General features: G+C 36.6%; 3 protein-coding genes across 12 annotated transcripts in view; all 3 read right to left on the reverse strand.

Moving 5' to 3' along the window:
- tdrd6a (tudor domain containing 6a) overlaps positions 1–20,551 on the reverse strand; it is a 49,145-nt gene extending 28,594 nt beyond the window's left edge. For all 8 annotated transcript variants that reach the window (XM_079639654.1, XM_079639653.1, XM_079639650.1 and 5 more), the window contains exon 1: positions 20,292–20,551. The gene's annotated coding sequence lies outside the window, so the exon portion shown is untranslated. The remainder of the gene's footprint in view (positions 1–20,291) is intronic.
- A 530-nt stretch (positions 20,552–21,081) lies between these two features.
- Positions 21,082–23,686, reverse strand: sf3b6 (splicing factor 3b, subunit 6). The gene is made up of 4 exons (XM_079639801.1): positions 23,444–23,686; positions 22,555–22,673; positions 22,281–22,419; positions 21,082–21,416 (listed from the first exon to the last, which is right to left on the reverse strand). Exons 1-4 carry the CDS (start codon positions 23,471–23,473, stop codon positions 21,327–21,329), a joined length of 378 nt encoding a protein of 125 aa, XP_079495927.1. The 5' UTR covers positions 23,474–23,686; the 3' UTR covers positions 21,082–21,326.
- A 1,569-nt stretch (positions 23,687–25,255) lies between these two features.
- The window catches only part of vsnl1a (visinin-like 1a), a 57,178-nt gene continuing 55,201 nt past the window's right edge, over positions 25,256–27,232 (reverse strand). For 2 of the 3 annotated variants that reach the window (XM_079584283.1, XM_079584281.1), the window contains exon 4: positions 25,260–26,994. In XM_079584283.1, the coding sequence (XP_079440409.1) occupies positions 26,797–26,994 (198 nt within the window). In that variant the 3' untranslated portion in view covers positions 25,260–26,796. Of the gene's footprint in view, positions 26,995–27,232 lie in introns of all 3 variants that reach the window. The other variant, XM_079584282.1, reaches the window with a different exon arrangement.

Here is a 27,232-nt window from a genome sequence, read left to right on the forward strand (position 1 = left end):
AGAGCAGTGAGTAATTTATTTGACATTTTTTTATTAACATTAAAACACAGCAGCAGGTTTATTAAACTGCGGCCCCTTTAAGACGAACGCACGGACTCGTCTGTACAAGTGCAAGACGAAGAAAGACAATTTAATTCAGTATTTGAGCTCCGAGACACTGGTTTGCGCGGCGCGCGTTTTGGATGTTTGCGTTCATGGAACCAAACGTCCAGTAATGATGTAGGGAACCACTCATTATACATAAATCGGGTAACAGTTATTTTTTTACTTTACTTAAGTTACACGATTTAGTTTTCATCCAACACGTGCCGAGTGTCAGCAATCAAGAGCATTCAACAGAATTGTGCGCGCGGGTTCTCTCGCTCTCTCTCGTCAGTTAAAGTTAATAATAAGCTACATGGCTCGTTGTGATGTCTGTGGGATGAGCTCGACCCAGTGTTCCGCTGCGCGCTTAATCCACTGCGTGGTTTTCTCTTATCAGCTCGCGCATCACAGCTATCTGTTACACACGCTGCATGGTAGTAGGCCTATCGGTTGTTGGTAGCGCTATCAGGCCTGAAATTAGGTTTTTGCATTACTGTTGTTAATTAAAGTTAATTTTATCTGCATATCAATTAATGGTGTAACAATAAATCTATCAAATGTCTAACGATACGATGCATCGATGCCACATCAAATATCGATATATTATACGGTACCTTTGTTTTCACACTCTCCACATCCTCACGTAACTTTTCTCAGCTGAAATAGACGCCTGACAAGATTGACTGAACCCTTTACTAACGTTGAGTTGGTTGGATTAAACAATAACAAATAAATACTGGTGACATATCTCAAAGTGGTAGTAATGGGTCATAGCTGAGCATCTGGAAACGTGTTATTAAGAGAAAGGGCTTTAAAGTGTAATATGACTTCTTTAGAACACAGAATTTGGGGGAATTTCTGTCTCAGTCTTTGTACTGAGGTCTTCGTGCCCTGAAGCCACTACTCCACCACTTGGTCAATGCTTTTACAGAGTCATAGGTTGTGCAGGACCGCATTAGGTTTATTACCCACTGTCACTTTAAGACATCATGTCCAATGACATGCGGATCCAATTGCACGGATGCACATCCAATACAACCAACATAGTTTACGTGAATACTCTCCAAAACAGACATTTCGACATAATGTTGTTTGTATTTGTCCTTTCAGACACGAAAAATAGCTCAGTTCAGTCCTCGCGCGCTGTATAACATTAGGTGTCTATGGCTACCGAATAGAGCTCTTTTTTTTGCGTCGTCACTCTTATTCAGATCTATATGTCTGCTCTACTCATTCTCCCAGACGTTTACATTTTTTAACGTTTTATGAGACATGCAGCGCAAAATATGTACCACGAAACAAGTCTCCGCGTGAGTAGCCGGCCAGTGAGAGTAACTATAGTAACAGTATGAGAAGACGAGCTCCGTTGTAGTCAGCGCTAGGTCGGTTAATTTTTCCATTTTCTAAGTAAGTTACCCTAATAGGCTAGTAATAAATGAACACGCATACAAAAATGTCTTTCGTCCTGTAGGCGTCCTGGAGAATATTTCTGTTGGTCCTAAACATATTTTCTATCGTCCTCGCCGTTAGTCTCGAGCCCTGCTTTGCTACAAAAGCCAGTATTTTCCACTGTCAAGGCATCGCGTGTTCATGTTTTACAGCAGAAACGACAAGACCCGAAAACTAAGTCCGTTTTAGCAAGTCTGCGCAGTATTCAGGTCAGGTGACAAGGCTGCTAGTTCACTTTGAAAAGACGCGCTAGCTGAGAAGAGTTTCATCAAAGCTGAATTAAGTGAACGAGGATGGATTTCAACAAACTTGATATCATCTTCGGGGCGTAAAAGGAAAATAAACCCTGAAACTTTTTCACGGAATCTTGCTAAAACAGCACGTTAGTGGTGAGGGAAAAGCTCACTGTAATGCGTGTACGTCCATGTCAGCGGAGGAGATTAACGTTACAAAGATTAAAGTCCGCGTGAACCCAGGGTATCTGCACATTTTTTAAAAGTCAAATTTAAGGTTTTTTAAGACCTTTTTAAGACCTGAAGAAATCAAAATGAAAACCGTACATTAGGGGTATGCAATATTAACAAAAATATATCTCGATATTTTCAAAGTTTTGTGGATAATAATTAGATGATATTTTACTGATTTTGTACTGGTACCATAGCTGGTTTAGGCCTGTTGTTGACAGCAGACTCACAAAGATATTCATATTTAACATTATATGCAGTGGTCAGTTTACAGTAGTGACCAAAATTAACATTTTTATTAAGGGGCAATATTTGCCACCTTTAAATTGATTTCCAGGGGCATTTTCACCTATTTATGGAAATTATTTCTAAACGTATTTAGAGGTATGCATCACCTTTTATGTCAAATTCTAACATTCAAATTAAATTCTATTAGAATAACACAGTACCACTGTCAAATTAAATTAAAATCCATCCTTGCAGTGCAGAGGTGACACAGAAACGGCATCCGAACTGGCATTACTATATATTTACACTTAATTTACAATTGCATAAATAAAGCTATTCAATATTTAAATATGAAATGATTTATAATTTTAACATTTTAAAGGGCACCTATTATGACATCTAAAATGTTCCTAATGTTGTTTAGGGAGTCCCCAACAACAGGTTTACGTGCATGCAATGACAAAAAACACTTTAGTTGTAGTGCTGTGTTGAAAAAATCGATTCACCAATTCTAAATCGATTTTCATATTATTTTCTAAAGATCGATCCGTAACTCAGAGGATCGATTTAATAACAGGCCTACATTTTCCCCATAAACACACCGAGACATGGCGACCGGCGGCGCTGCTAATGCGGTTTCTCTGAATCCACTTGTTGACCAGAAAGGAGGAATGAATCGTTCACATAGCGCGTTTTTTGCGCGTGCAAATTCGTTTTCAAGGCGCGCCTCTGTTCATGGTTGCATAGCAACGGCAGACGCAAAGGGAAAGCACGCGCTTGTTGAGAGGAGAAAGCGGTGCAAACTCGTGCAAACTGCGCTCTCCATGATGACGAGGAAGTATCATCAAATAATGTATTGATTTCTAGCCCTTGCATTAGCTTTACTACTAGATATATTCATTGAGATGAGAAATAAAAAGCCGCCCTGTACAGCTATGATCAGCTGTTCGGCCGAGCTTTCCATGTTGTTACGGAAAGGCCGTAACAGGCTTGTTTTTGTCACATGACCTGTTGAGATGCATTGAAGTGCTTCTCACTGAATTTGCACGCGCATAAAACGCGATATGTGAACGGCCCCTAAAGTGGTATCGTGTGCGGTTCGTTGTATCTAAAGGCCTTTTAAATATGAACGCATTTTTGGATTAAATAAAAGGACAGTCAATTAAGTCAAATAAAACACGTTTTATCTCCTGTTTAGTTGGTAACACTACATGAAGACACCATTCATTAACATTAATGCCTTATCTAACATCAATACATTGAGTGAACAATACATTTTTACAACATTAATGTATGTTTGTGAATGTTATTTAATACAAACACTTGATTGTTCATGAACAGTTAAAACTTTTGATTTTAAAAATATAAGATCGGATCAGATCGGATCGAATCGAATCGAATAATGATAATCGATTCAAGATCTTGAGAATCGGAATCGAATCGATTCTTGAAATTTGAATCGATACCCAGCACTATTTAGTTGTCGTATAATATGCATTTATTTTTACCTGATTTGCTCACCGACTCCCAAATGATTCGTTCAACGACTCATTTTTTCAAACCCCTCCTTTGCGCGACGCTAATCTGCGATTGGTCAGATGACCCAGCAGTGTTTACAGAGATAATACTTATGGTTTAACACGGAGTACAATGATGCTTTTATCAATTAAATCGTGTTATAATAAAGATTATAGTCCACTGCTTTGTAGTTTGTAGTAAAAAAATAAAAATAAGATAAAGAATGTAATGTTATGTTAGCGAGCATAGCCCAGAGTTCACATTGTAAAAGCACAATCAGTCTTTGTTTGCGTTAGCCCGATGCATAAACATAACGTTTTTACAAAAAAAAAAAAAATGCAGTTACGTTACTACGAGGTATTACTCTATTCTTTAAGACAACTCCGAAAACAACGACAAACACTTCACATATCTCAATACAATGGTCCTTGAAGACCTAGAAGCTAAACGGTGCTTACACAACAAACAAAATAATTATTAAGCATGCTACATAAAACATAAAAGCATCAATTATTAATAACACTTACAGGTTGTGATACGGAGGAGGAAGCTGATGCAAATACACTTGGAACTGAACCTTCCTTCAATATCAGCCGGCTCGCGAATCCAAGTTTGATTGCATTTAAGTTGGTAAAGCAATCGTCTTCAAAATGGCGCGAACAAAGCACAAGCTCGGACTATACTTCTGTGGTATAGTTATATGAATTGTAGCCACTTAGTCTTCAAATGCTCCTCCTTGGGCAGATGAAAAAAGTTGAGTTTGAGTCGCACTTCAGAACACAGCGTCTCGTCGCCATGAGCCTTGGAGCGCAATAAGTGGGCGTATCGTATTCAAATAACTTGACAAGTTGACGTCATCTAGTCAGAGAAAAAGCTTCGGTCTTCTAACGATTCATAAAAATGACTCCGAGTCGACTCTCACTTTTGAAAGACAATAACTTTATATACGGTACACTTTCATATTTCAAACTTTGCAGGATGTTTTTGTTCACTTAGATCTATGTTACACACTACATGAAAGGTACATTTCAAAATTCCATAATAGGTGCCCTTTAATTAAAGGGTACTTTAAATATGAAACTAAACCCGCCAGTAGGTGGCAGTAAGTCACTGTCTTAATAAGCGAGTTGTTGGAGTCATTTCAGGGTATCTGCACATTTTTTAAAGTCAAATTTAAGGCTTTTTAAGACCTTTTTAAGACCTGAAGAAATCAAAATTAATACCGTACATTAGGGGTTTGCAATATTAACAAAAATATATCTCGATATTTTCAAAGTTTTGTTGATAATAATTGATAATAAAGTTGATAATAAATAATTTAATGATATTTTACTGATTTTGTACTGGTACCATGGCTGGTTTCGGCTTGTTGTTGACAGCAGACTCACGAAGATATTCATATTTAACATATTTTATCTGTGCAGTGTTCTGTTCACAGTAGTGACTGAAATAAAAAAATGTATTAAGGGGCAATATTTGCCACCTTAAATTGATTTCCAGGGCCATTTTCACCTAAATATGGAAATAATTTCTAAACGTATTTAGAGGTATGCATCACCTTTTATGTCAAATTCTAACATTCAAATTAAATTCTATTAGAATAAGACCGTACCACTGTCAAATTAAATAATTAAATAAAAAACCATCCTTGCAGTGCAGAGGTGACACAGAAGCGGCATCCGAACTGGCATTACTATATTTACACTTAATTTGCAATTGCATAAATAAAGCTATTCAATATTTAAATATGAAATTATTTATAATTTTAACATTTTAATTTAAGGGTAGGCTACTTTAAATATGAAACTAAACCCGCCAGTAGGTGGCAGTAAGTCACTGTCTTAATAAGCGAGTTGTTGGAGTTTTATTCAACCGATTTGTTCAAACGGCCGATTCATTCATTGAATCAAATGATTCGTTCAAAACGCGGATTTCATTTTTTTTTTAAATAATCGCTGTCTGTTGGACTACAGTTTCATTATGAAATTCTTGTCGGCGAAATAAAGGGGGAAACAAACAATATTGACAATATAAAAAGTAACACACAATGTTAACTTTATTGTTAATTTAACTGTTGTATAAAATAAATAGCACATTTGCAATTGTGCACAGGAAAACGGCACTCTTGCTCGTGATATTCTAATATAACAACATAATATTATATAAATATAATAAGACAAAAACTCATTTGGGGACATACCTATAACTGCACTGACACATCACACAGTGAAAGCAAGCATGAGAGACAAACGCGATGTCAGTAGTTAAAACAATGATTACAATATCATCATAGTTCATAGACAATCCTAAGCACAAAGAATGAACTTACTATTGAACTGACATTTACTCGTTCTTATCCTCTCCTCTCCTCTCTCGCGTGCAGGAGACAGACGCAGGCTAATACGCTGCCGTAAATGACGCGAATTGTCACGTGAACAAGCAAATCCACAAAGATAGAATAATAAAAAATAATACATACGCTAATTAGATAGTTTTTTTATTTGGAAAGCATTTAGATACGTCGTCAAAGTGTCATCTAAAATTTAAGACCTTTCATAGGTAAAAATAAGACTTTTCATAAGTAAAAATAAGACTTTAAGACTTTTTAAGGCCTTAAATTTTAAATATCGAATTTAAGACCTTTTAATACTTTTTAAGGATCCGCGGGGACCCTGCATTTATTCAACCGATTTGTTCAAACGGCCGATTCATTAAAGGGGTCATGACATGGGTTTTTTTTATGTTCCCTTAGGTGCAATTATAGTATTACTATAGTTTTTTTTACAAAAAACTTTTAAAATGTAGTGATTTATGACCTTTTCCCACCCTGTTTCTCATCCTCTGATTCAAACAGTCTGTTTTGGGGGTGTTTCCCCTTTAAGAGTTCAGTGTTAACGCCCACTGTTATGATTGGCTAACGTCAGTGTCTATGCAGCAATTATTAACGCCCCCAGCCAGAACATTTGCGGATTCCGCGTATTTAAAAAGTTGTTTAAAGTTTTAAATGCATTACTTACAGTTTGCGTCGTCGTTGTTGAGCCCAGAATAGTCGGCACGGACTTATCTTTGAGCAACAGTTTTCTGGCAAAGCCAGCATCATTTTGGGATTTGTTCTCAAAACAGTCATCCTTCAAATGTATAGAACAAACGCTTTAACACTGCCGTGACTGAGACGTCGGCAAAAAATAAAGTGCATCCATTTTCCCCTGACGACTGGATCTTTCGCAGCGTATTCAAAGATGTTGTTTGTCCACAGCCAGGAACAGCACATCTGCGTGGCATCGTAATTTCCCTGTACACAGACCCACTCGCTGTCCGTCGACTGAACACTTGTGAGGCGCAACAATGATACGAAATGAGCGTAGTCGTCTTGCGCTTTAAGCGTAGTTGTCTTCTGCTGGAGGTGGTCATATGCAAACGCTGGTACGTCACTTCGTACCGTGACGTCACTTCTTACCATGGATCCAGAACGAGCTGTATTTAGAGCTTGATTAAATCAATGATTCGTTTATAATGGGGAGGAAGTCTTAAGCTATGAAACTTGCAGGACGTTTTAATGGTACAAAGACCTCTTATATACCAAAAGATCAAGGAAAATTTGGTTTCTCATGTCATGACCCCTTTAAAAAACAAGTGATTGTTCATTGAATCAAATGATTTGTTCAAAACGCGGATTTCAGTAAAAAAAAAACATCACTGTCTGTTGGACTACAGTTTCATTATGAAATTCTCGTCGGCGAAATAAAGGGGGAAACAAACAATATTGACAATATAACACACAATGTTAACTTAATTGTTAATTTAACTGTTGTATAAAATAAATAGCACATTTGCAATTGTGCACAGGAAAACGGCACTCTTGCTCGTGATATTCTAATATAACAACATAATATGATAGAAATATAAGACAAAAACTCATTTGGGGACATATCTATAACTGCACTGACACATCACACAGTGAAAACAAGCATGAGAGACAAACGTGATGTCAGCTCGCACTCGCAGTGCCTCGTACGTAGTTTAAACAATGATTACAATTAGGGATGCACCGATACCAGTTTTTTTAGAACCGATCCGATCCAAAAATGCTGAGTATCGACCGATACCGATCCGATACCAGGGCAGTTTTTTTTTAAAAAATCAAGTAGAATTTCTATAACCCTGTGTATTGAACTGATAATCACTATTTTGTGTGTTAAACACTATCTACTTAATACAGACTTCATTATAAAGAAAAACAACAAATCAGAAAAATATATGATCATAATCTATGACAAAAATGCTATTATAAACTAGATTAGTGGATAATTCAGCACTAAAATTTATTAATTTTATAAAATCTGAGCATTTAGTAAAAAAAAACATTTAGTGGGGAACAATTAAGAGACAATAAGTGTAGTACTAAATCTGGTAAAACGTTAGACATTGCTCTTTGTATTGATGCAAAATACATTCATGAATAACAAGTAGGGCTGTAACGATACAGCAAACCAACGATTCGGTTCGTATCCCGATTTCTGACCCACGATTCGATACAAACCGCGATTCTTGCGAGGAGGGAGGATTTTAAAAGCCAAATAAATAAATAAATAAATAGCTAAAGCTGTAACTCTGTTTTCTTGTAACAAAATACTTTTGAAAAACAAACAGAACTATACTCCATTGTGGAGATGATTCGAGCATGTTAAAAAATTCTTCTGAGGTAACCGAGGCTTACTGTCTGTGCTGTAAACCACAAATATTGCCTATTCCGCATGACCCGCATCTCAAGCGCAGGAATAACGCTTGCCAAAAAGTGAACGCGCCTATATAGAGAAATGCACACTTCCTACGAATTAGCCTAAGCAGCCATTTCTTTATGTTTTGAATTAACGTTAAATCAAGTAAAAGTATTTCAAGCTTTCTATATAAGTTTCGATTCGTTTATGAGGTGAGTTCCAGTTCACGCGCGCGCCGGTGCCACACACACACACACACACACATACAAGCAAACACCGCGCGCTTTGCTCACTTGCTCTGGTGTTTGCTTGTGTGTGTGTGTGTGTGCTCGCGCGCGCGCGTGTGGGGGAGAGGTGCGATTTTTTAAATAATAATCAAATGATACCCAGCGATCTTCGAATATTATTTTTGCTTGAAATTCCCATACCTAATATGTAAAAGACCCCGTCACAGCCCTAGGATCTATTCTGGACGAGAAAGATAAGTCAGGGAAGGGGTGTGTCGATCGCGATCTGCCTTCTCATACCGCGACACAGGTTCGTGGATCTGAGTGTCGCGATTTCGGTTTAATATCGTAAATCGTTACAGCCCTAATAACAAGATCAAAGTTTTTTTTTTTTTTATGTAGGCAATATAGCCTACTATAAAATCAAGATGTTTTTTATTTAATTATAGCACAGCTGTTTAATGAGGCAGCAACATATGATAGATAGGAGTAGGACAGAACAAGAAAGGCTATTAATAATATGTCATTGCGCAAAAGTATTATAATATAAAAGGCCCCAATACAGTGCGGCACAAAGCGCTTATGCGCATCGCGAGTGCAGAATGATGCGCTTGAAGCAACATGAGTCACAGTGCGCAGCGCGTCGAGTCCACATTGAAGAGTTCAAAGCACGAAGGAAAGACATATTGATGCGTAGGTAATTATACAGTATCTATCTAAGCAATAGTTTATTTATTCTTTTCTTTTAACAGTTTTGAATTTCAGTTACTGTGCACGTGAATCAATCATAGTGCTCTACTCCGGTGTTGTGAGAGACAACCGGTAGAAAGTAGGCTAACGATTACAGCAATACAGTCCAGCAAGATAAAGTAATTTTATGCGAAACCATACCTTTATCTACAGATCAAGTATAATAATATTAACTTTGAATCATCTTGTTGAGAGTATCATGCTGTTGACTGTCGTAACCGAACTCGACGCGCTGTTTGATGCTGGATGGAGAATGACTGACAACAGCAGCGGTGGGTTTACGTGAACTTGAATTTAAAGGTAGGGTAGGTCAGAATTGTCGAAAAAAAACTTTTATTCAAATTTGTTTAAACTGTCTTTATATACCAATGCATAATTAAAATGTAAGTACTCTGATAAAAAGAGTATAAAAATCGAGTGACTCTAGACCGTTTAATCTTCATTAAACACAGCTCATTAATTCCATTCACTCCCACCTAAAAACGGGTGCGCGACTGCGCGCACGTGGGCAGAGCCAGTAATAACGGCGGTAGTCATGGCGACGTCGAGTGACAGTCGCGCAAGCCAATCCTGTGATTCGTCCCGAATGGAAATAATGAGCTGTGTTTAATGAAGATTAAACGGTCTAGAGTCACTCGATTTTTATACTCTTTTTATCAGAGTACTTACATTTTAATTATGCATTGATATATATAGAAAGTTTAATCAAATTTGGTAAAAAGTTTTTATATAAATCCTACCTACCCTACCTTTAACGACTTAAATATTAATTTCTACCTCATATTAGACTATAGAATGGGTTCTGAACACGTATAATAGTGCATGAAAACTTTATAGTGCTTTATAACATATTTGTGCCTTTTGTGGGGCTCAACAATGACAGAATAGTAATACGCACAATTTCGGATTTGGATCGGCCTAGTCTGATCGATATCCGATCCGGCCAAAATGGAGGTATCGGAGCCGATACCGATACTGAGTATCGGATCGGCGCATCCCTAATTACAATATCATCATAGTTCATAGACAATCCTAAGCACAAAGAATGAACTTACTTTTGAACTGACATTTACTTGTTTTCTTGTCCTCTCCTCTCTCGCGTGCAGGAGACAGACGCAGGCTAATACGCTGCCGTAAATGACGCGAATTGTCACGTGAACAAGCAAATCCACAAAGATAGAATAATAAAAAACAATATGTACGCTAATAAGATAGTTTTCATTTTGAAAGTATTTAGATACGTCAAAGTCAAAGTGTCATCTAAAATTTAAGACCTTTCATAGGTAAAAATAAGACTTTAAGACTTTTTATGGCCTTAAATTTTAAAAATCGAATTTAAGACCTTTTAATACTTTTTAAGGATCCGCGGGGACCCTGGAACCGGAAGTTGTAAACGACTTCTCAAGTGTTGTGACGCATTTCCGAGTGAAACAGAATATTGAGCAGAGGGCAGGGTTTTACTTTAGCGCTCCTCCTCTCCATCTCTCGCCCATAGCAGAGTAACGGTTTGAGGGGAGTGGTTAAGCGATTACCGGTAACCAACCCAAGCCGTCAAGCCTATGTCATCAGAAAAAGAACCATTCCAGACCCGGTAGTAACTTTTCAAACTTTGATTAAAGATAACTTCGGCAAACAATTTTTTTCCGTGTATTAACTTGCACGGATTAATTGTTCACCACAAGACTAGTAATATCCGCTAAAAAAGTAAATAGGGTCAATTTTGATTTCATGCCGACTTTAACCAAGAGTCAGGGTGGGAAATTAGCACCCGCCACCCGCCGAGGGCAGGTACTTTTTCAAATTGGCGGGTCACTTTGCCGTGTATACCAGCCACAGTGGCGGGTGGATTATAATAATGCTGCGTTCGCACCAAAAGCGCGCGTAAACGCGTCTTTACATTGATTTACCATTGAATGTATTAAGTAGTAACCAATAACATGCTGCGAGTGATTTCATTGTACGGATTGGACAGCCTTTGTCAAAGAATGCGGTTGCTAAGTAACAATAATACACTTTTGTCGAGTTACTCTTTTGATTGGTTTTCAGCGCTGTGTGTCACGGCGCTGAAGAGACCGTTATACTGTATAACTTATACACATAGCTAAGCTGAGAATTAAAAAAAGTGCATCTATATACGTTAGCTGAGCGAGCTGGTGCAGAAGAAAGGGAAATTATTTTAAAAAATGTGGCGACATATCCCTGGTGTTAGGAGGCCCGCAGCGGAGTCAGCAGTTATAAATGAACAACTACAAACTGAGGGCGAAGTAAAGAAAACGAAAAGGTACTTTTCTAACAAGTGGCGCATTGATCACCAAGGGAAACCGAGGGAATAGTTATCCTACCTTCCCGACGACCAGTCTATGCACTGCACTTAGGTTCGTCTGAAATGGAAAAGTGTCGGTTTAATCCACAAATGCCAGAATTCAATAATTTAAACCCCAAATCAGAGCTTTTCTGTTAAAAGAACATGTTTTCTACACGGTCTTTTCAATAGTATCTGGCAACCATGCGCACGCGCGCTCTCTACACTGCTGAAGCGCGGATGATCTGAAAACACAGACAAGCTGAAGTTCAGCGATCTTTATTTGAGATTTTCTACTTAAATTAAAGTGTCATTCAGTCGGTCTGTGTTCTGTCACGAGCCGCTTGCGCTGTTTGTGCGACTAAATCTGCGACCAAAATGCAGGCTGATATCCAGCAGTGTTTTTAATGTTGATCATATATGAGCAAGAATGCAATGTTTCCCGAATATCCACACGATTTCAAATGTGACATTGATTGTATACAACAGTAAAAAAAAGGGTAACATTTAAGTGATGTACTGCATTTAAAACAGTATAGTCAGGCTTATTGCTCTATTTTGCAACTAAATCTGTGGCTTTGAACGAATCGTGAGATTCAATGAATGAATGACTCGATGACCGCCACCTACTGGCTATATTAATATAATATTTTTATTAATATTAAACGTTTTTTAACATTGCATATTTATTGAACATTGTTTTATTTAAAGCATTATTTATTTTAAAAGGTATTATAAAGGTTAAAAATAAATGGAAAAATGTATTAAAGGGGGCGAATATTGTCCCTTAATGGAAAAGGTGTGACTGCAGTCTAAGTGGAAGAGATTGAGTACCAGGGGGTACGGCACTCCAAAAAATTGGAGAACCACGGAACTTAGGAAAAGGGATATGTAGAATTGCACAAGTGCTACTGCTAAAGAGTGCAATGTAAATAATTTATCATAAGCTTAATTGAATGGCCTAGAGAGAATAATTAGGACATTTTCTGCCTAAAGACTACATATAAAATAGCTACCTAAAGTAACTGCAGTTTACTAAAAGTAATGACTAAAAGTTTGCATTCATAAGCATTTTCGTCTGAAGATGAAGACTAAGACTGAATCAAAAATGGTTGCCAAAATGAACACACTGGCCTACACACACCAAGCGCACTACAACGCTGTTGCGTATGTATTAAATATGACTGATCATTTAAATATTTTAAAATTTTTATTTTTTATAAAAAATAAATATATTTATTTAATTTAATTCAAGTAGCCTACATAGTAGCCTACATAATTATTTTCCAGGGTTAAACATTTATACAGATTTGTTATTTTCCTCTCATACTTATGTTGGAATGGGTACGAAGTTGGCATTGAATTTCATTTGAAATGGTATTAAAAAGGTCTTAAAAAGCCTTGAATTTAAGCTGGAGGATCCTGGGGGTACCCTGAAATAAATAAAAAACGTATTGAAGCAATTTCTTTCTTGCAATTTGAATTCCGGAAAAAGTGGCTGGTAAAAAAGGGCATCCACCAGCCACTGTGGCTGGTGGACAAAAAAGTTAATTTCCCACCCTGCCAAGAGTTGTATTATGTATCGTAGCAATTACTTGGCTTTGTTTAACTCTGAAACATGAAATGTGGAGTTATCTGCTTTTGCCACAAAGAAAAAAAAATCACTTTCAATTAACAGTTACCTGTATTTTTTTTATTTATTATTATTTAATCAAAACAACCCAGCTGCAGTTTGATTGATATTCAAATGCACAAAAAAATAAAATAACATAATATATATGAACATGAACGGAGTTATCTGTTTTATAGAGATAAATGTATTGTTTTTTGTGTATGAACAAATAATAATTCATAATTTTATATAATTTTCCTTTAAATGGAAAGATGAATTTTATTAGTTTGCGCTCAAAGCTAATCTCAAGGTCAAACCATTAGCCTTACTGGAAGATAGACTGCTGAAGAATTAAGCATGTGAACTACAAACACTAAATATTTTGTGATTTATTTTACATTAATTTACAAATAAATACATCATAAATTGTTTTGTTGGGGAAATTATTTTCATAAATTAACTTTTTTTAAAGATGGGCTTAAATGGTACAGCGCCATAAAACGCATGCAAACTAGAGTCAACACAAGCTAACCTTGAATGAAAAAAAACATAACATTTCTCAATGTGGGCACAATGGAAATTACTATGATAATTTGTCCACAGTATATTTAATCTCCTTGCATGTCTGTGTAAACATATTATATTTTTTAAAGGAAAACTGTCTTTTTTTCACCTTTACTGACTGTGGAACTATTTAAGCCCATGTGTTTCAATGAGGAATCCCTCAAATTACAAAGTTTAATCAACTTTGTGAGAGAAATTGTTTAATGGCCTATTAATTGGATACTTCATGTGGAACCAAGGCGACTCAAGGCTCCATACTTAGGACATGGGAGGACCACTAGTGTCACATTGTCAAAAGTTCACTTCAGTCACATTGTCAAAAGTTAAAAGGACAGTCAGTCAACTACACTGTAACAACGTAACGTTACTAGCTAATTCCGCTTCACTCTCGGCTTATTTAACAGCAGCAAAACTGGACATGATAGTCACAAATTTTGTCATGCTTATTTGAGTTAAGAGAACTGATGGGGATGTTCTTTTAATTGTTATTCAAGCGATGTATGTCTCATGACCAACTCACCATGAACTTAACCAAAAAAATAGCCTTCCGGGAGTCTCCCGCATATTGATAGCGGCTCACTGATGCCCGCAAATTAGTTAAAATCTCCGGAATCTATAGCGAGCGCGCCCGCGAGACAGAGACTGTGCTCCAAACAGGCATGTAATTGGCTAAGGACAAAAAAGCAGGAAAATATACTGAGACCATTTAAAATGTAGGCAATGGCTTATAAAGAACCTTTCTTCCATATCCACTTAGGTTTCTCAGCTTGCACTCTAGCATTTGTGTGGGCTTTGTGTGGGCCAGGTAACGTTAGCTTTGCATAAAAAAATGGTTATCATTCGCATGGCTTTTACTTTTATACTTTAAGTACATTTCCAAGCCTGTACTTTGGTACTTTAACTTGAGTAAAGAAGTTAAATCAGTACTTCTACTTTTACCAGAGCATTTTTTAACACAAGTATCTGTACTTCTACTTAAGTACGAAAAGTGAGACGGACTATTTTCTTTAGCGGAAGCAAGTTAATTTTTTTGTATAATTTTTTTTTTTTTTTTTTTTATAAAAACGTTTTTAAATAAATAAACTCCTTTTAAAATCAATATTTTTTGTCAAATTATTGATTTATTTGGTAGGTAGCCATGTACTAAGCGGGATAATGTAGAGTTTGTCTTACATGTGCTTCATGAGGCACACGCGCGCAGTCTTTTGCTCTCTTTCTCTCCCTCTACGCGCTAAGCGGTTTGGAGCAAAAGCTCTGCGCGCTCACTCGCACTAGATTCCGGGAGAAACTATTTGCGGCCATCAGTGAGCTATATATTTAAAATAATTATTAAAATATAATTATTGATTTTTCATTAGGCTATTTTTTGGTGCCCCCTTAGCACTCGGTACCCTACGCACAGTGCGTGATGCGCGTGGTGGGAGCGGCAGTGCTGAATGAACCTTATTGAAAAGTGTTACCATCTTATCAGTTAACGGTTAATAAACGGATAATGTGAGGTAGCCATGTAATAAGCGGGATAATGAAGAGTTTGTCTTCATGAGGCATACGCGCATAGTCTCTTGCTCTCTCTCTCCCTCTGTCATGCACGCGCTACGCGGTTTGGACTTTGGAGCACAGTCTCGCGGGCGCTAATATCGGCCTGCCGATATATCGGTCGGGCTCTAGGTAACGTAACCTTAAAGTTACTCAGGGGTAGACCGTCGATTAACAAAATGCTTAAATATATTTTAAAGTATGTCAGGGAGCCTCCATCTTGACTTTAATCGTCTTATTTTACGTTCAAATATATGCATTTATGAGCAAAGAACCGTTATTACTTCCAAGCAATATAAGGTTAGGTGTGTTTGTTAATGGGGTCTCCCACACTGCTTGATCCACGCCCGGGATTTCTCCCCTTGGCTTTAAGGTTTCGGGAAGGAAAAAAACTCCACCCAGCGTCCAAACTTTTAGGATACCGGGTATCAGATTTGCACAATTCATACGCACAACGCTTCGGCATGTTTCCCTCGCTCGAAAGCTTGCCAGACCTCCCGCGCCTAGTTACGGTTGCTAAGCCACGATTGGCCAGTGGCAGTTTTCGGGCGTGGCTTAGGGAAGGGTCAATTGGATGCTTAATATAACAATTATTTTATGTTGCTCGATGAATAAAAACCCTGGCCTGGACATTGCTTGGCTCCGTTAATTGACATTGGCGAACTAGTGTACTGAATCATGATACTATAAGCTGGCTAACGTTAGTCTAACGTTATGTATTTGACTTGTAAACGACCACAGCATGAGTTAGCTAACGTTAGACCGATACAGATAAAATTACTTTATTATTTATGACAGTAATCGTAAGTAAATAATACATTGAAGGCTACAATACATTGCAGTAAAACGCAAATACTGAGAAATATTGCTTAAAAATAAGCAACCTTCTATGCACACATTATTATTATTATTAGTAGTTAGGGCTGGGTATCGTTCAAAATCTTTCGATCCGGTGCCAATTTCGATACCTCAGTTTCGATACCGGTTCCTAACGATACTTTTTTCGATACCAATTTTATGAAATCCATTTTAACAAGATTACATAACATATTACCTCAGAAAAACTTTTTTTCAGTTTGACTCATGCTCCTTAGCCAGTGCACAAAGGAACAAAAAATGTTTTATAAAGAGCTCATGCTCACCAAAGCTGAATTTTTAAAATAAAAAATACAGTAAAACTTAAGTAATATTGTAAAATAGTATTACAATTTACAATCCTATTTGAATATATTTCAAAATGTAATTTATTCCTGTGATGTCAAAGTTGAATTTTCAAAATCATTACTTCAGTGTCACATGACCCTTCAGAAATATGAAAACAGTTTGCTGCTTAATATTTTGGAAACTATGATACATTTTTTCATGATTTTTTGATGAACAAAAAATTCAAAAGAAAAGCATTTATTTAAAAACGAAATATTTTGTAACATTACACATGTTTTAATGTCACCTTTGATAACTTTAATGCATCCTTACTGAAAAAAAAAATCTGACTAGCCAAGTAAACCAACACATTTTTGATCGGCAGTGTACATTCAGTAGGTTATTATTTATTGCAATATAAACACTGTCAGATCAACAAGGTATGTTTACTCCGTGCACTGTCAAGGTCTTCATCGTATTTATCGTGGTACCGGTCTCTGCAGCAATACTGCATCGCGCGCGCTGTTGGCATCGAGTCAGGAGAAATGTACCCACACTTTTGATCGACTTTTCCACATCTTTAAGGTATTATGTGTGTGTGTGCTCGCGTCTCATATGAATATGTACGCGGAGAGTTTGTGTGTGTGTGTGCTCGCGTCTCATATGAATTTGTGCGCTCTGGAGAGTATGTGTGTGTGTCCTCGCGTCTCGTACAAGTATGCGCATCGAGAGTTTGTGCGTGCGTGCGCGCGCGCGTCTCATATCGAAATGTGCGCGGTATCGAAATCTGGAACCGAACAACATGCCATTTTTCGATACTCGATAGTATCGAGGCAATTCGGTCGATACCTAAAAAGTATCGAGACTCGGTACCCAGCCCTATTAGTAGTAGTAGTAGTATTTTTAATACATGGAGATGTAGCTAAATCTATTGTACAGTAGACTAATATTATTTCTGTCAAGTTAAACCAAACTTTTATTTTGACGGGTTGCCGTGAAGACCTTTGAGTTTCTGTGTGTGTATGATATGACGATAGTTTTTCTCAAAACGGTAAAATGCTCATGAAGTGACTCTCAGAGTGGCTCTGGAGATGAATTTCATCATGTCATCATATCGTGAGGCAGCAGAGACTGAAAATAGCACGAGCGTCACTCGTTCTTCAGTGTGTGTGTGTGTGTGTGCGGTAAATGAAACCGCGCGTCTGCGCCATCCATTCACACAGAGACAAGCAGAACATGCAGGGTCAATATTTAAATAGTCTTTTTGCAGTTTAATACACACAGACACTATATCGTGGTATAGGCTAGTGCTCATAGTAAAAAAGTTAGTCTGGAGCCCCGCGCTTAGATAAACACAGAAGTGACCGAAAGCAGCGCCTATTAGTGGGTACCGAATATACCCGGTAACGTTACTACAGAAATGCTGGTACCGTCACATTTTCAGTACCGACCACCGACCGGTACTTTAACAACACTATTGGGAATTCTGTGAAGAGGTTGCTGTTTCGGTCTCCCACGTGTGTGTCGAGCTGTACCTCCGGGAACGGTGTAAAAAATAAATGAAGTCTCGACGAAAAAATATGACGTCGACGTAATTTTGACATCGAAGCGCCGCTACAGCACTACAATTGGGAGAGAATTTTCAAAGAGTTTAATTAAACTTTCATGTTACATATTTTTGGATGCATTTGAGTTAATAAACGTAACTGGTTGTGTACACTTGGGCATATAATATTTAAATATCGATTAATCGATCGATATAGCCCTGAATCGAATCGTAATCGTATCGCAGAATTTGAGGTATCGGCAAATATCGTATTGCTGGCTGAGAGAATCTATATCGTATCGTGATGAACTGTCCGATTTACATCCCTAGTATTAAAATTTCCAATAAACAAACATGTAATATTATTAGAAACTGCACTTATTAAAACAATGCAAAACAATAGTAATTTTGTGATTAAATTAACTAAGATAAATGCATTTAGTTGATATGAGGTCATCCGAACATTGTACAGTTTACAATGGTTTAGTCTACTAACGTTAAACCATTGTAAAGGCCCTTTCACACTGGACGCGATTTTGACACACGAATAATTCGCGCGATGGTTTTATTTTTTGATCAGCTGTTGTGTAATGAGTGCTTACACACCGAACGCGAATGTGCTGCGGCGAAAAAACGACTTTTTTTTTTTTCGCTTCGATGTCGATTTTTTTTTTTTACTTTTGCGGCGACAGAAAAGGCTTCAGCCAATCACACACAGTGGATTGTTTATTTGATTGCATGTAAACGTAGCCCTCACCTCAGCAGACTGCCAGACGCTGCTCCGGACCGATTGGTTCCCTGAAGTTAGTGGTTTGTCTCGTCAGATGCGGTGCCACTGTCTGAACGAGCTCCTCAAATTGTCCCTATTTCGCACACGAACTATTCGCTTTTTCGTTTCGCTTTTTCGTGTACGCGTCCGGTGTGAAAGGGCCTTAAAACGTACAATGTTCGGAATACCTCATATCAACTAAATGCAGTGACAGCATGAAATTATATGCATGTTAAAGTCTCAAAACTAATTTTCTTTGGGCAGTCACATCCAACTATTTCAATAAACAAAATACATCTAACGTTACCCTGTATCTGGCAGCACAGTAATTCAAATTGGCCGTTTAATTTCATGCAGTTCATAGAATAGGCCAAGCAGTTCACTAGGTAAAGGTTTTTGAAAACTGATTCTTAAGGTTATGTTAAATACACCTGTGGTGGGGGACAGGACACAAGACAGTGCAATATTAAAATACAAGTTGGAACATTTCGCTGATGTTCAACCTAACACCTCATCTCATACTGTATTTTTTTTACGGACCACACAACTTGACATATGAGACAATACATAACCTTTTTAATACATTAGCCCTTAAGAACCTGAAGCTAAAATAGGTGTTTTCCACATATTTTGATTTTTTTTTTTCTGTAAAATGCTTAAGCAGTGTGCTATCTTTATGTGCAAGGTGTCATCTTTTTCAGAAAAAAAAATTATTTCAACAAATTAGTTATTGACCATTACGGTGTGTGGTGAGTTTGTAAATATAATGTAAGTTTCCCCTTAGTAGCTCAAGACACCAGCTGGAAGCTACAGCCACTTTACATTAACAGTATAAAAGTAAAGTAACACGAGGAAATTAGAAAATGTGCTTTTGGAGGGAGTCAGTCAGCTGCCCTCTCACAGGTGCGACCTGTGAGATTGTAACACGTGCAGCCTCTGATTACCAACACAAGAAATAATAAAGTTAAATTCGTTAAAACGAATTGGCATTCTATATAGGATCATTAATCAATTGATAATCATCCTTTTACATCGCTATAGATACGGTAACGTTTGCGTCAGGTCTGCAAGAGAGAGCGTGAATCAAAAAAAACTGGCAAACGAGGAAATTAAGTTAACTGGATTCCGCCTCTAGTATAACAAAAAGAAAGACTTTTACATTCAAATGTATGACTTACAAAACTCTCTCCCACAATAAGTGAATTAGATTAAATAAACTCAAGTTTAACCCATCCAGAGTTGTGAATTTCCCCAGCGTTGCGAATAACTAAAATGCGACATAACAATCTCGACAAATGTCTCTCATTTTGATTAGCACACATTTAAGTTAATAGATATAACGTTAGCCAACATAAAACGAACACGTATTACAAACACTCACCACTTCAGGGTAGATTCCGCTTTTATTTCACTGTTGACCGACGACATCTTGGCTTCTCTGTCAACCGTCGAGGCGGATTAAAGGCACGCAAACCAAAAAATGGATTTTCACCACGTGATACTTCTGTTAGTTACAGCGAACAACTAAGAATCAGTTCTACAAAAATCAGGGTAAGCGTACTGTTTCTACAAACGATGTTTAAACGGTGAAATTAGGATACGTAACTAGATACGACTGTCGCTTTCGCGCCTCGTTCTCGCGCGTTCAGCTGATTGGCTCATTTATGGTCATACGGAAGTGCATTAAAAACGGAAGCAGCATAGTCCAATAATAATCCAACGCAATATATTCAATAATAATTCTGGATTACTAAAAAGATAGATTGGTTAATTGCAGACACATTACAATATAGTATACAAAATATTTTAAGACGAAAAATAGGGGGCTGCATTAAGGCAGCAAATTTTTTTTTGTTTTTTTACTCAATCTCATCTCTAAAGCAACTTTAATGTTACTGCATAAAAAAATGCCATATGTAATTATATTTGAATATTTATTTATTTTGCAATTAGAAACAACATCAAAAAACATCAATGACAAGCATTATCTTCAAATAAAGTAATATACATGGTGTTGTTATATGCAATGTTTTATTGATAATCAGAGAAATATGAATCCAAGAGTTTATCAATCAAGTCATTCAATTCAGTTTAATTTGTAAACACTAGATTTTAAACTCTGGAACTGTGAAACTAGTTTAATAAAAATGTACAAATAAGACACCAGACAGTTATATTAAAAAAAGGAAATCACTGATTTAATAAAACAAATGCTGATGAATAATTGCCAATTTATTCGATATTACCACAGCTCACAGAAAAAGAAATGGGGTCAATATATATAACAAGACCATAGGCCAAGTAATGAACAATGTTCAACTGACATTTTAAAAAAAAAACATCATTACTTAATGGGGTGAAGGGGAAAGGAGATGGGATAAACAACAATAACAGAAATGAAGAAAAAAACTGTTGACTATTTCGGTGGGTCTGTGTTTATCCCGTACTTCTCTTTGAGAAGTTTCAGCTGCTCCTCCTTTTTCTTGGTGTCCATTTTTTGGAAAGCCTTGGGGAGGGGAAACAAAGGTAACAACTTTTTATCACATTCTCGTTGTTATTAACATGTCAAAGGTTCATTCAAAAATGAATCGTTGGACAATAGTTAATTTTATGGAAAGGAAAGGACATTCTGTATAATATCCATCTTTGTGTTGTGTTCCCCAAAAGAAAGATATCCTAGTGTTTGAAACAGGAATGAGGATCTTAATTTTCATTTATGTATCGTCATTGGTGAACTACTAATTTAACAATTATTGAAACATGAAAACTTTTTTAAATTCACACCATAAAGTGGAATATAAGTGTTGGCTAGTAACTGATTATATGTTATCTTCTAGATTATGTAATCAGATTCTAAAAATCGAATTAGATTATAATAAGTATTATGTAAGTATTAATTGGAAAGTTGAGAGGCCGCATAGCATAAACAAATTGAATGTTTTTTTTGTTAGTATTTTATTTGAATTGTTCTTATTAGATAATGTCTTATAATTAATATTTTTTAAGATTTAATTAAGCTTTTCATAAATGTATGAATGCCCTGCAGTTCCTTCCCAAATCCTAGTTAGGGAAACCTGTCGTAATGTAATGTGTAATGCACTTCATATTGTTGATATCAACCAAATAGAATAATTTATCTTTGCCTTTGAAATGACCAATAGGCTACAAAGTTATACTATTTGAATCGTTACAAGTTAGGTCAAAAGCAATCAAGAATATATTACCTAAAAAATGTGAAATGTAATTTACATGTACATTTCGGGACTAACTACAATTTATATCATGTCATTTGTGTTCAGTTAGGACTACAATTTGTAAGTAATCTACCCAGCACTGTGATTGAATCAAAGACAAAAACAGTTAAACTCACCCTGTTTGCATTATAGTACAATACAACCAAGTATCTGTTGCAGACGTTGAATCCAGAAAGGTGATCACAGGCATTTTTGGCATCAAAGATATCTTCATATACAACATAGGCTGTTCCTCTCGATTCTGGTGTGTTCCCACTGAAAGAACAATCAGTTTCTGCACTTACAAATATAAATGTGATTAATGATGACACACAATCGGTAGGTACTTTATATGAAAGTGTCTGTCAATCACATTGGTATGCTAAATGTAAGAAATAAACTGATACTCACACTCTGATTTGACGAATTGGCCCGTACTTTCCAAAGATGTCATACATCTCCTCTGCAGTGATCTTGTATGGAAGGTTACGTATATACAATATCCTGTTCACCTCTGGAGGTAAACGAATCTGAAACATAGCAGTAAAGAGGAACATTGGGATATATATGAATGGAAAATAGTTTCATATCATTAAAGGGATAGTTCACTTTCAAATTTAAATTCTGTCATCATTTACTCACCCTCAAGTTGTTTCAAACCTGTATTAATTTATTTATTCTGCTGAACACAAAGAAAGATATTTTGAAGAATGTCAGTAACCAAACAGTAGTCTGTACCCATTGACTTCCATAGTATTTTTTTTTCCTACTATGGAAGTCAATGGGTACAGACTACTGTTTGGTTACCGACATTCTTCAAAATATCTTTCTTTGTGTTCAGCAGAAGAAATAAATTAATACAGGTTTGAAACAACTTGAGGGTGAGTAAATGATGACAGAATTTTAATTTTAAAGTGAACTATCCCTTTAAACCAAAGACTACACCACCATTTAAAGATTTTGTACACCCTCAAGTGCTTCGAATGAGATTTAAGTATTAAACTAAATGTATGGACGTGACATGATAAATATTTTAACTAGGCCTACATGATTTCTATACTAAAAGAAGGAATTCGAGTCCTAAATAATATGTCCAAATTTATAAATACAAAAGCAGGGGATATATATATATATATATACATTATCATACCACTAGCAAGAGCTTACTTGTTTGTCTTATAGGTAATTCATCATTTTTATACCAGGAAAACAACAATAAACATCCATCTTGAAAGTGCGGTTTAGCCATTTGAGGGCCAACCTATCAACATAACGATAATCTGAACAAAGCTGGACTTACATTGGCTCGTTTAGCTGCTTGCATCGCCATGGTTGGATCTGTTTAAAGGAAACAAAAACTCAAACTTTGCGAGAAAAAGCGAGAAATTATAATCTATAATCTCAATATTTCACAGCTAGCACAAGCTAAGTAGCTGCGCACTTTGCTATGTTGGTTTGATCGCGCAGTGTGATGACGTTCTTCCGGGAAGGCTGCGGCCAGGTTCCTTTGAGGTGACGTCAAGCTACGACGTCAAGCTACGATATTATCAGGTACCAGTTGCTCGTTTTTTTGTGCTGCCCCCAAAGAAACGGCACCTTTTGGTCTATTACACATACTTTGGTCTATTTGGGTTTGTTTTGTTTGGTTTCTATAACGTGAACAAACAAAAAAAACATAACTTTAGCTATTAAGTTACTAGGCTACTTCATTATCCCCTTAACAAATCACATTCATTATAGTAAATTCAGTCATCAAAAGCCATTTTATTGTTTTACAAAATATACATCATTCTTTAACAAAATTAATGAAGATTTACTTTAAGAGCTTTTAATAAAAAAAAAAAATTTTTTAGATTTAATAGCTTGGATATATATGGCCTATATTGCTCAATGTCTTTTTCAAAGCTCTTAAGGTAAATCTTCATTTGTTTTGTTAAAGAAGTCAGTATATTTTGTCGAGGTGTAATATTTTGCTTTATTTTTGTTATCTTATTTATTTTATTTAGTTAGGCTATAGCCTAAGCCTGTTTTAAGTAATTTTCCATTTGAGTATATATTTGCATTTGTTCATTATTTACATAGGCTATAGCCTATACTTTTTGTTTGCCTATACCTTGGGAATGTAAAAATCAAAATAGAAAACAAATATATTATATAAAATATATTTAATACTTAGCTACTTCAATAAATACTTTTTCATTTTAATGAACAGCATGGAACATTACATCCAGTTGAGCTGCAAATAAAATAATAAACCATTTAGTATTTAGAATTCAAGACTCTGCTGCCATCTAAAGGACCTCTTCTGTTATTAACAGTTTACTGGATTTGTGGTCCAGAATGATATGGGTCATTTCTGTTATGCAGGGATTGCCATGCCCCCATCATGTAATATGGGTTAAATAACAAACTTCTTGAAATTGTTTTTATAAAAATTTTGTTATATCAAAATAATAATTTCACTTATTGGTTGTGGTTGATGCTATGTGCACAGACCACAGGCACTTCTGACTTGAAAAACTGACAATTTGTTAAGAACTATCAGGTGTTTCTTGATTTTTTACTTTCCAATTAAAATGATAGCATTTCATAGATGTTTTCCTTTAAATTACAGCACAAGTGTATTCAAAAGTGACTCCAAATTGCGTAAAAGTTACTCGTATCAGTCCCGATTTGTGCTGATAAAAGGGATGGTTCGCCCAAAAATGAAAATTATCATTTACTCACACTCAAATTGTTCCAAACCTGTGCTAATTTCTTTCTTCTGCCGAACACACAAAAAAAGAAGATATTTTGAAGAAAGTTGGTAACCAAACAGTTGATGTCATGGCACCATTGATTTCCTTCCATATCATTTTTTTTCAATGGGGTCAATGGGGCCCCTGGGCCTGTTTAGTTACTGACATTCTTCAAAATATATTATTTTGTGTTCAGCAGAAGAAAGAAAGTCATACAGGCTTGGAACAACTTGAGGGTGAGTAAATTATGACACAATTTTAATTTTTAGGTGATCTATCCCTTTAACAAATAATATGGTAAGTGCAGGTGAGGTAACACATTTCAGTATCTACATATTGACAACCAAACTCCTTTCAAATCAAACCCAGACATTGAGAAAACATCCCATTTACTCTTTTATTAGTTTAAACCACAACACAAGGAGTTAGTGCAGCCATGGCATCAGGGGCACAATACATGCTACATGTACAAAATAACTTTTAAATTGGAAAAGTTTGCCATTGCATGAATTTGGTGCGGTGCCTATGTAGGTAAACATCACAATGACAAAGGTTATGCTTGTGTAAAGCTCTTGACACTGGCAGAATGTACTTTCAAACGAAGCACAGAAATGTGCGTATTTAGAAATCGAGTCAGTGCTCAAAATGTGCAGTTGGTGCAAACGCCTGGATTTAAAAAGTAATAACATTAGGGTTGACCTTTAAAACCCCCAGTTAGAGTTCTCCTTTAAGAGCAGCGTGTAAAAAGTATGATTAAATACAGTCTTGGACGGTTTCATCTGTCAAGAACGAGTTGGGAGTTCCAACAGATACATGTTTGAGGCAAAAATCATCTTTAAACCTAATGACACAACCCAAAAATGATCTTCACAAATTCATTTCATGCCTGGGCCCCACATTAATCTGCACACTGATATGCATTTAATTTCATTTGATCACATTCTGAAAATCCACAGCTTGTGGGTTTAATATTGGGGATATTTTTTATGGCATAATATTTCGACCATGAGAATGAATGCATGGTCTCAGAGGTGGAATTGTTCTCACCGATTACATTCGGCCACATTTAACCCCCCTCACATGTGATGTACATGCTAGACATACAAGGTGTAGTATACTAGCCTTTTCCCATCAATGCATCACAAATGCATACCTAGTGCACCACATTTGAAGACCTTTGCAAAACCAATGAATTATCCATCTAATTCTATTGCACAACTCAAATTTCAATAGCTGTTTTTTTTCTTTCTTTTAAATAAGGCTTGTTATCATTCTTTATGCAGGATGCAAATGAGGGAAGTATTCTTAAGGCAAACCTAATGGCATGCAAAGAAACTACATTTATATTCACCAACAGTACAAGCACATTTGAAGGGAAAAGTGCGACGGACATGAGCTTATCTTTTTGTCCATCCAGACGAGTGGGTAAATCCGGAATAGTTACGATTACCATAAGAATCAGTTCGGTTGACATTACGCAGTATATGGTACACACAGCTAGCATCGGTACAATAAATAGTAGCTCAATTTAATACAGCACATCAATGATGCGCAAGCTCCAGTGGATTCAGAAGGTACTTTGCACACTCTTCACATATTGGCAGTTAATTTTGACAACTTAATATGTATGTATATTAATATTCATGTCATTCTATTTGTGCATGGCATGGTCTGTATGTGTGTATGTATTTGCATTGTATGCGTGTGAGAGAGTATCTGTGTGTGCAAAGGTGTTTGTGTGGGTGCGTATGTGAAATTCGTTAGCAAAGAACATTCTCATGCACACGAGTGTTTCAAACACAGGAAGCGGATTCATTGAAAGGTAGTCCAAGCAACTTTTTTTATCAGTGGAAATAGCTGCAAACTGAATGGAACATTAATCATTTGTGCAGTCCCTGGCTCTTTTCCGAGACGCTCATTTTTGCAGGTCACACTGCAGCAGTAATACAATGGAGGGGTCACCCTTTGCTGCTTCTTTAAACTCGTCCAATGAGATCTGGTCGTCGTTGTTCTTATCCATCTTACTGAAGATTTTGTCGACCCGTTGCTCGGGCGTCAGGCCGTCCTCGTTCATCTTCATCATGATAACAGTCCCCACCATCTTGTAAATTGCCTTGAAATGAGAAAAGCAGAACAATTTAGATTCAAATCTTTTGGAAAGTCAGTCAATCCCCCTCCATTTCTTGTCCACTCTCTCTCTCTGACCATGAGGGGGCGCCTCACTCCACATTGAACAGTGGTCCTCAAACTTTTTGACTCCTAAGCTGCATCCGAAATCGCATACTTCCCTACTATATAGTAGGTGGGAAACAGTATGAAGCAAAATAAGTATGTCCGAATTCACAGTACTC

The sequence above is a fragment of the Phoxinus phoxinus genome (assembly GCF_949152265.1).
Source record: "Phoxinus phoxinus genome assembly, chromosome: 16".
NCBI lineage: Eukaryota > Metazoa > Chordata > Actinopteri > Cypriniformes > Leuciscidae > Phoxinus > Phoxinus phoxinus.

Bases quoted from the DNA above. Each gene is read 5' to 3' on its own strand.
- sf3b6 (XM_079639801.1), bottom strand. From the start codon at position 23,473: ATGGCGATGCAAGCAGCTAAACGAGCCAAT. The intron at 22,674-23,443 runs GTAAGTCCAGCT...GCTATGTTTCAG, and splicing joins AAGCAGCTAAACGAGCCAAT to ATTCGTTTACCTCCAGAGGT. The intron at 21,417-22,280 runs GTGAGTTTAACT...CCCCTCCCCAAG, and splicing joins TGTACTATAATGCAAACAGG to GCTTTCCAAAAAATGGACAC.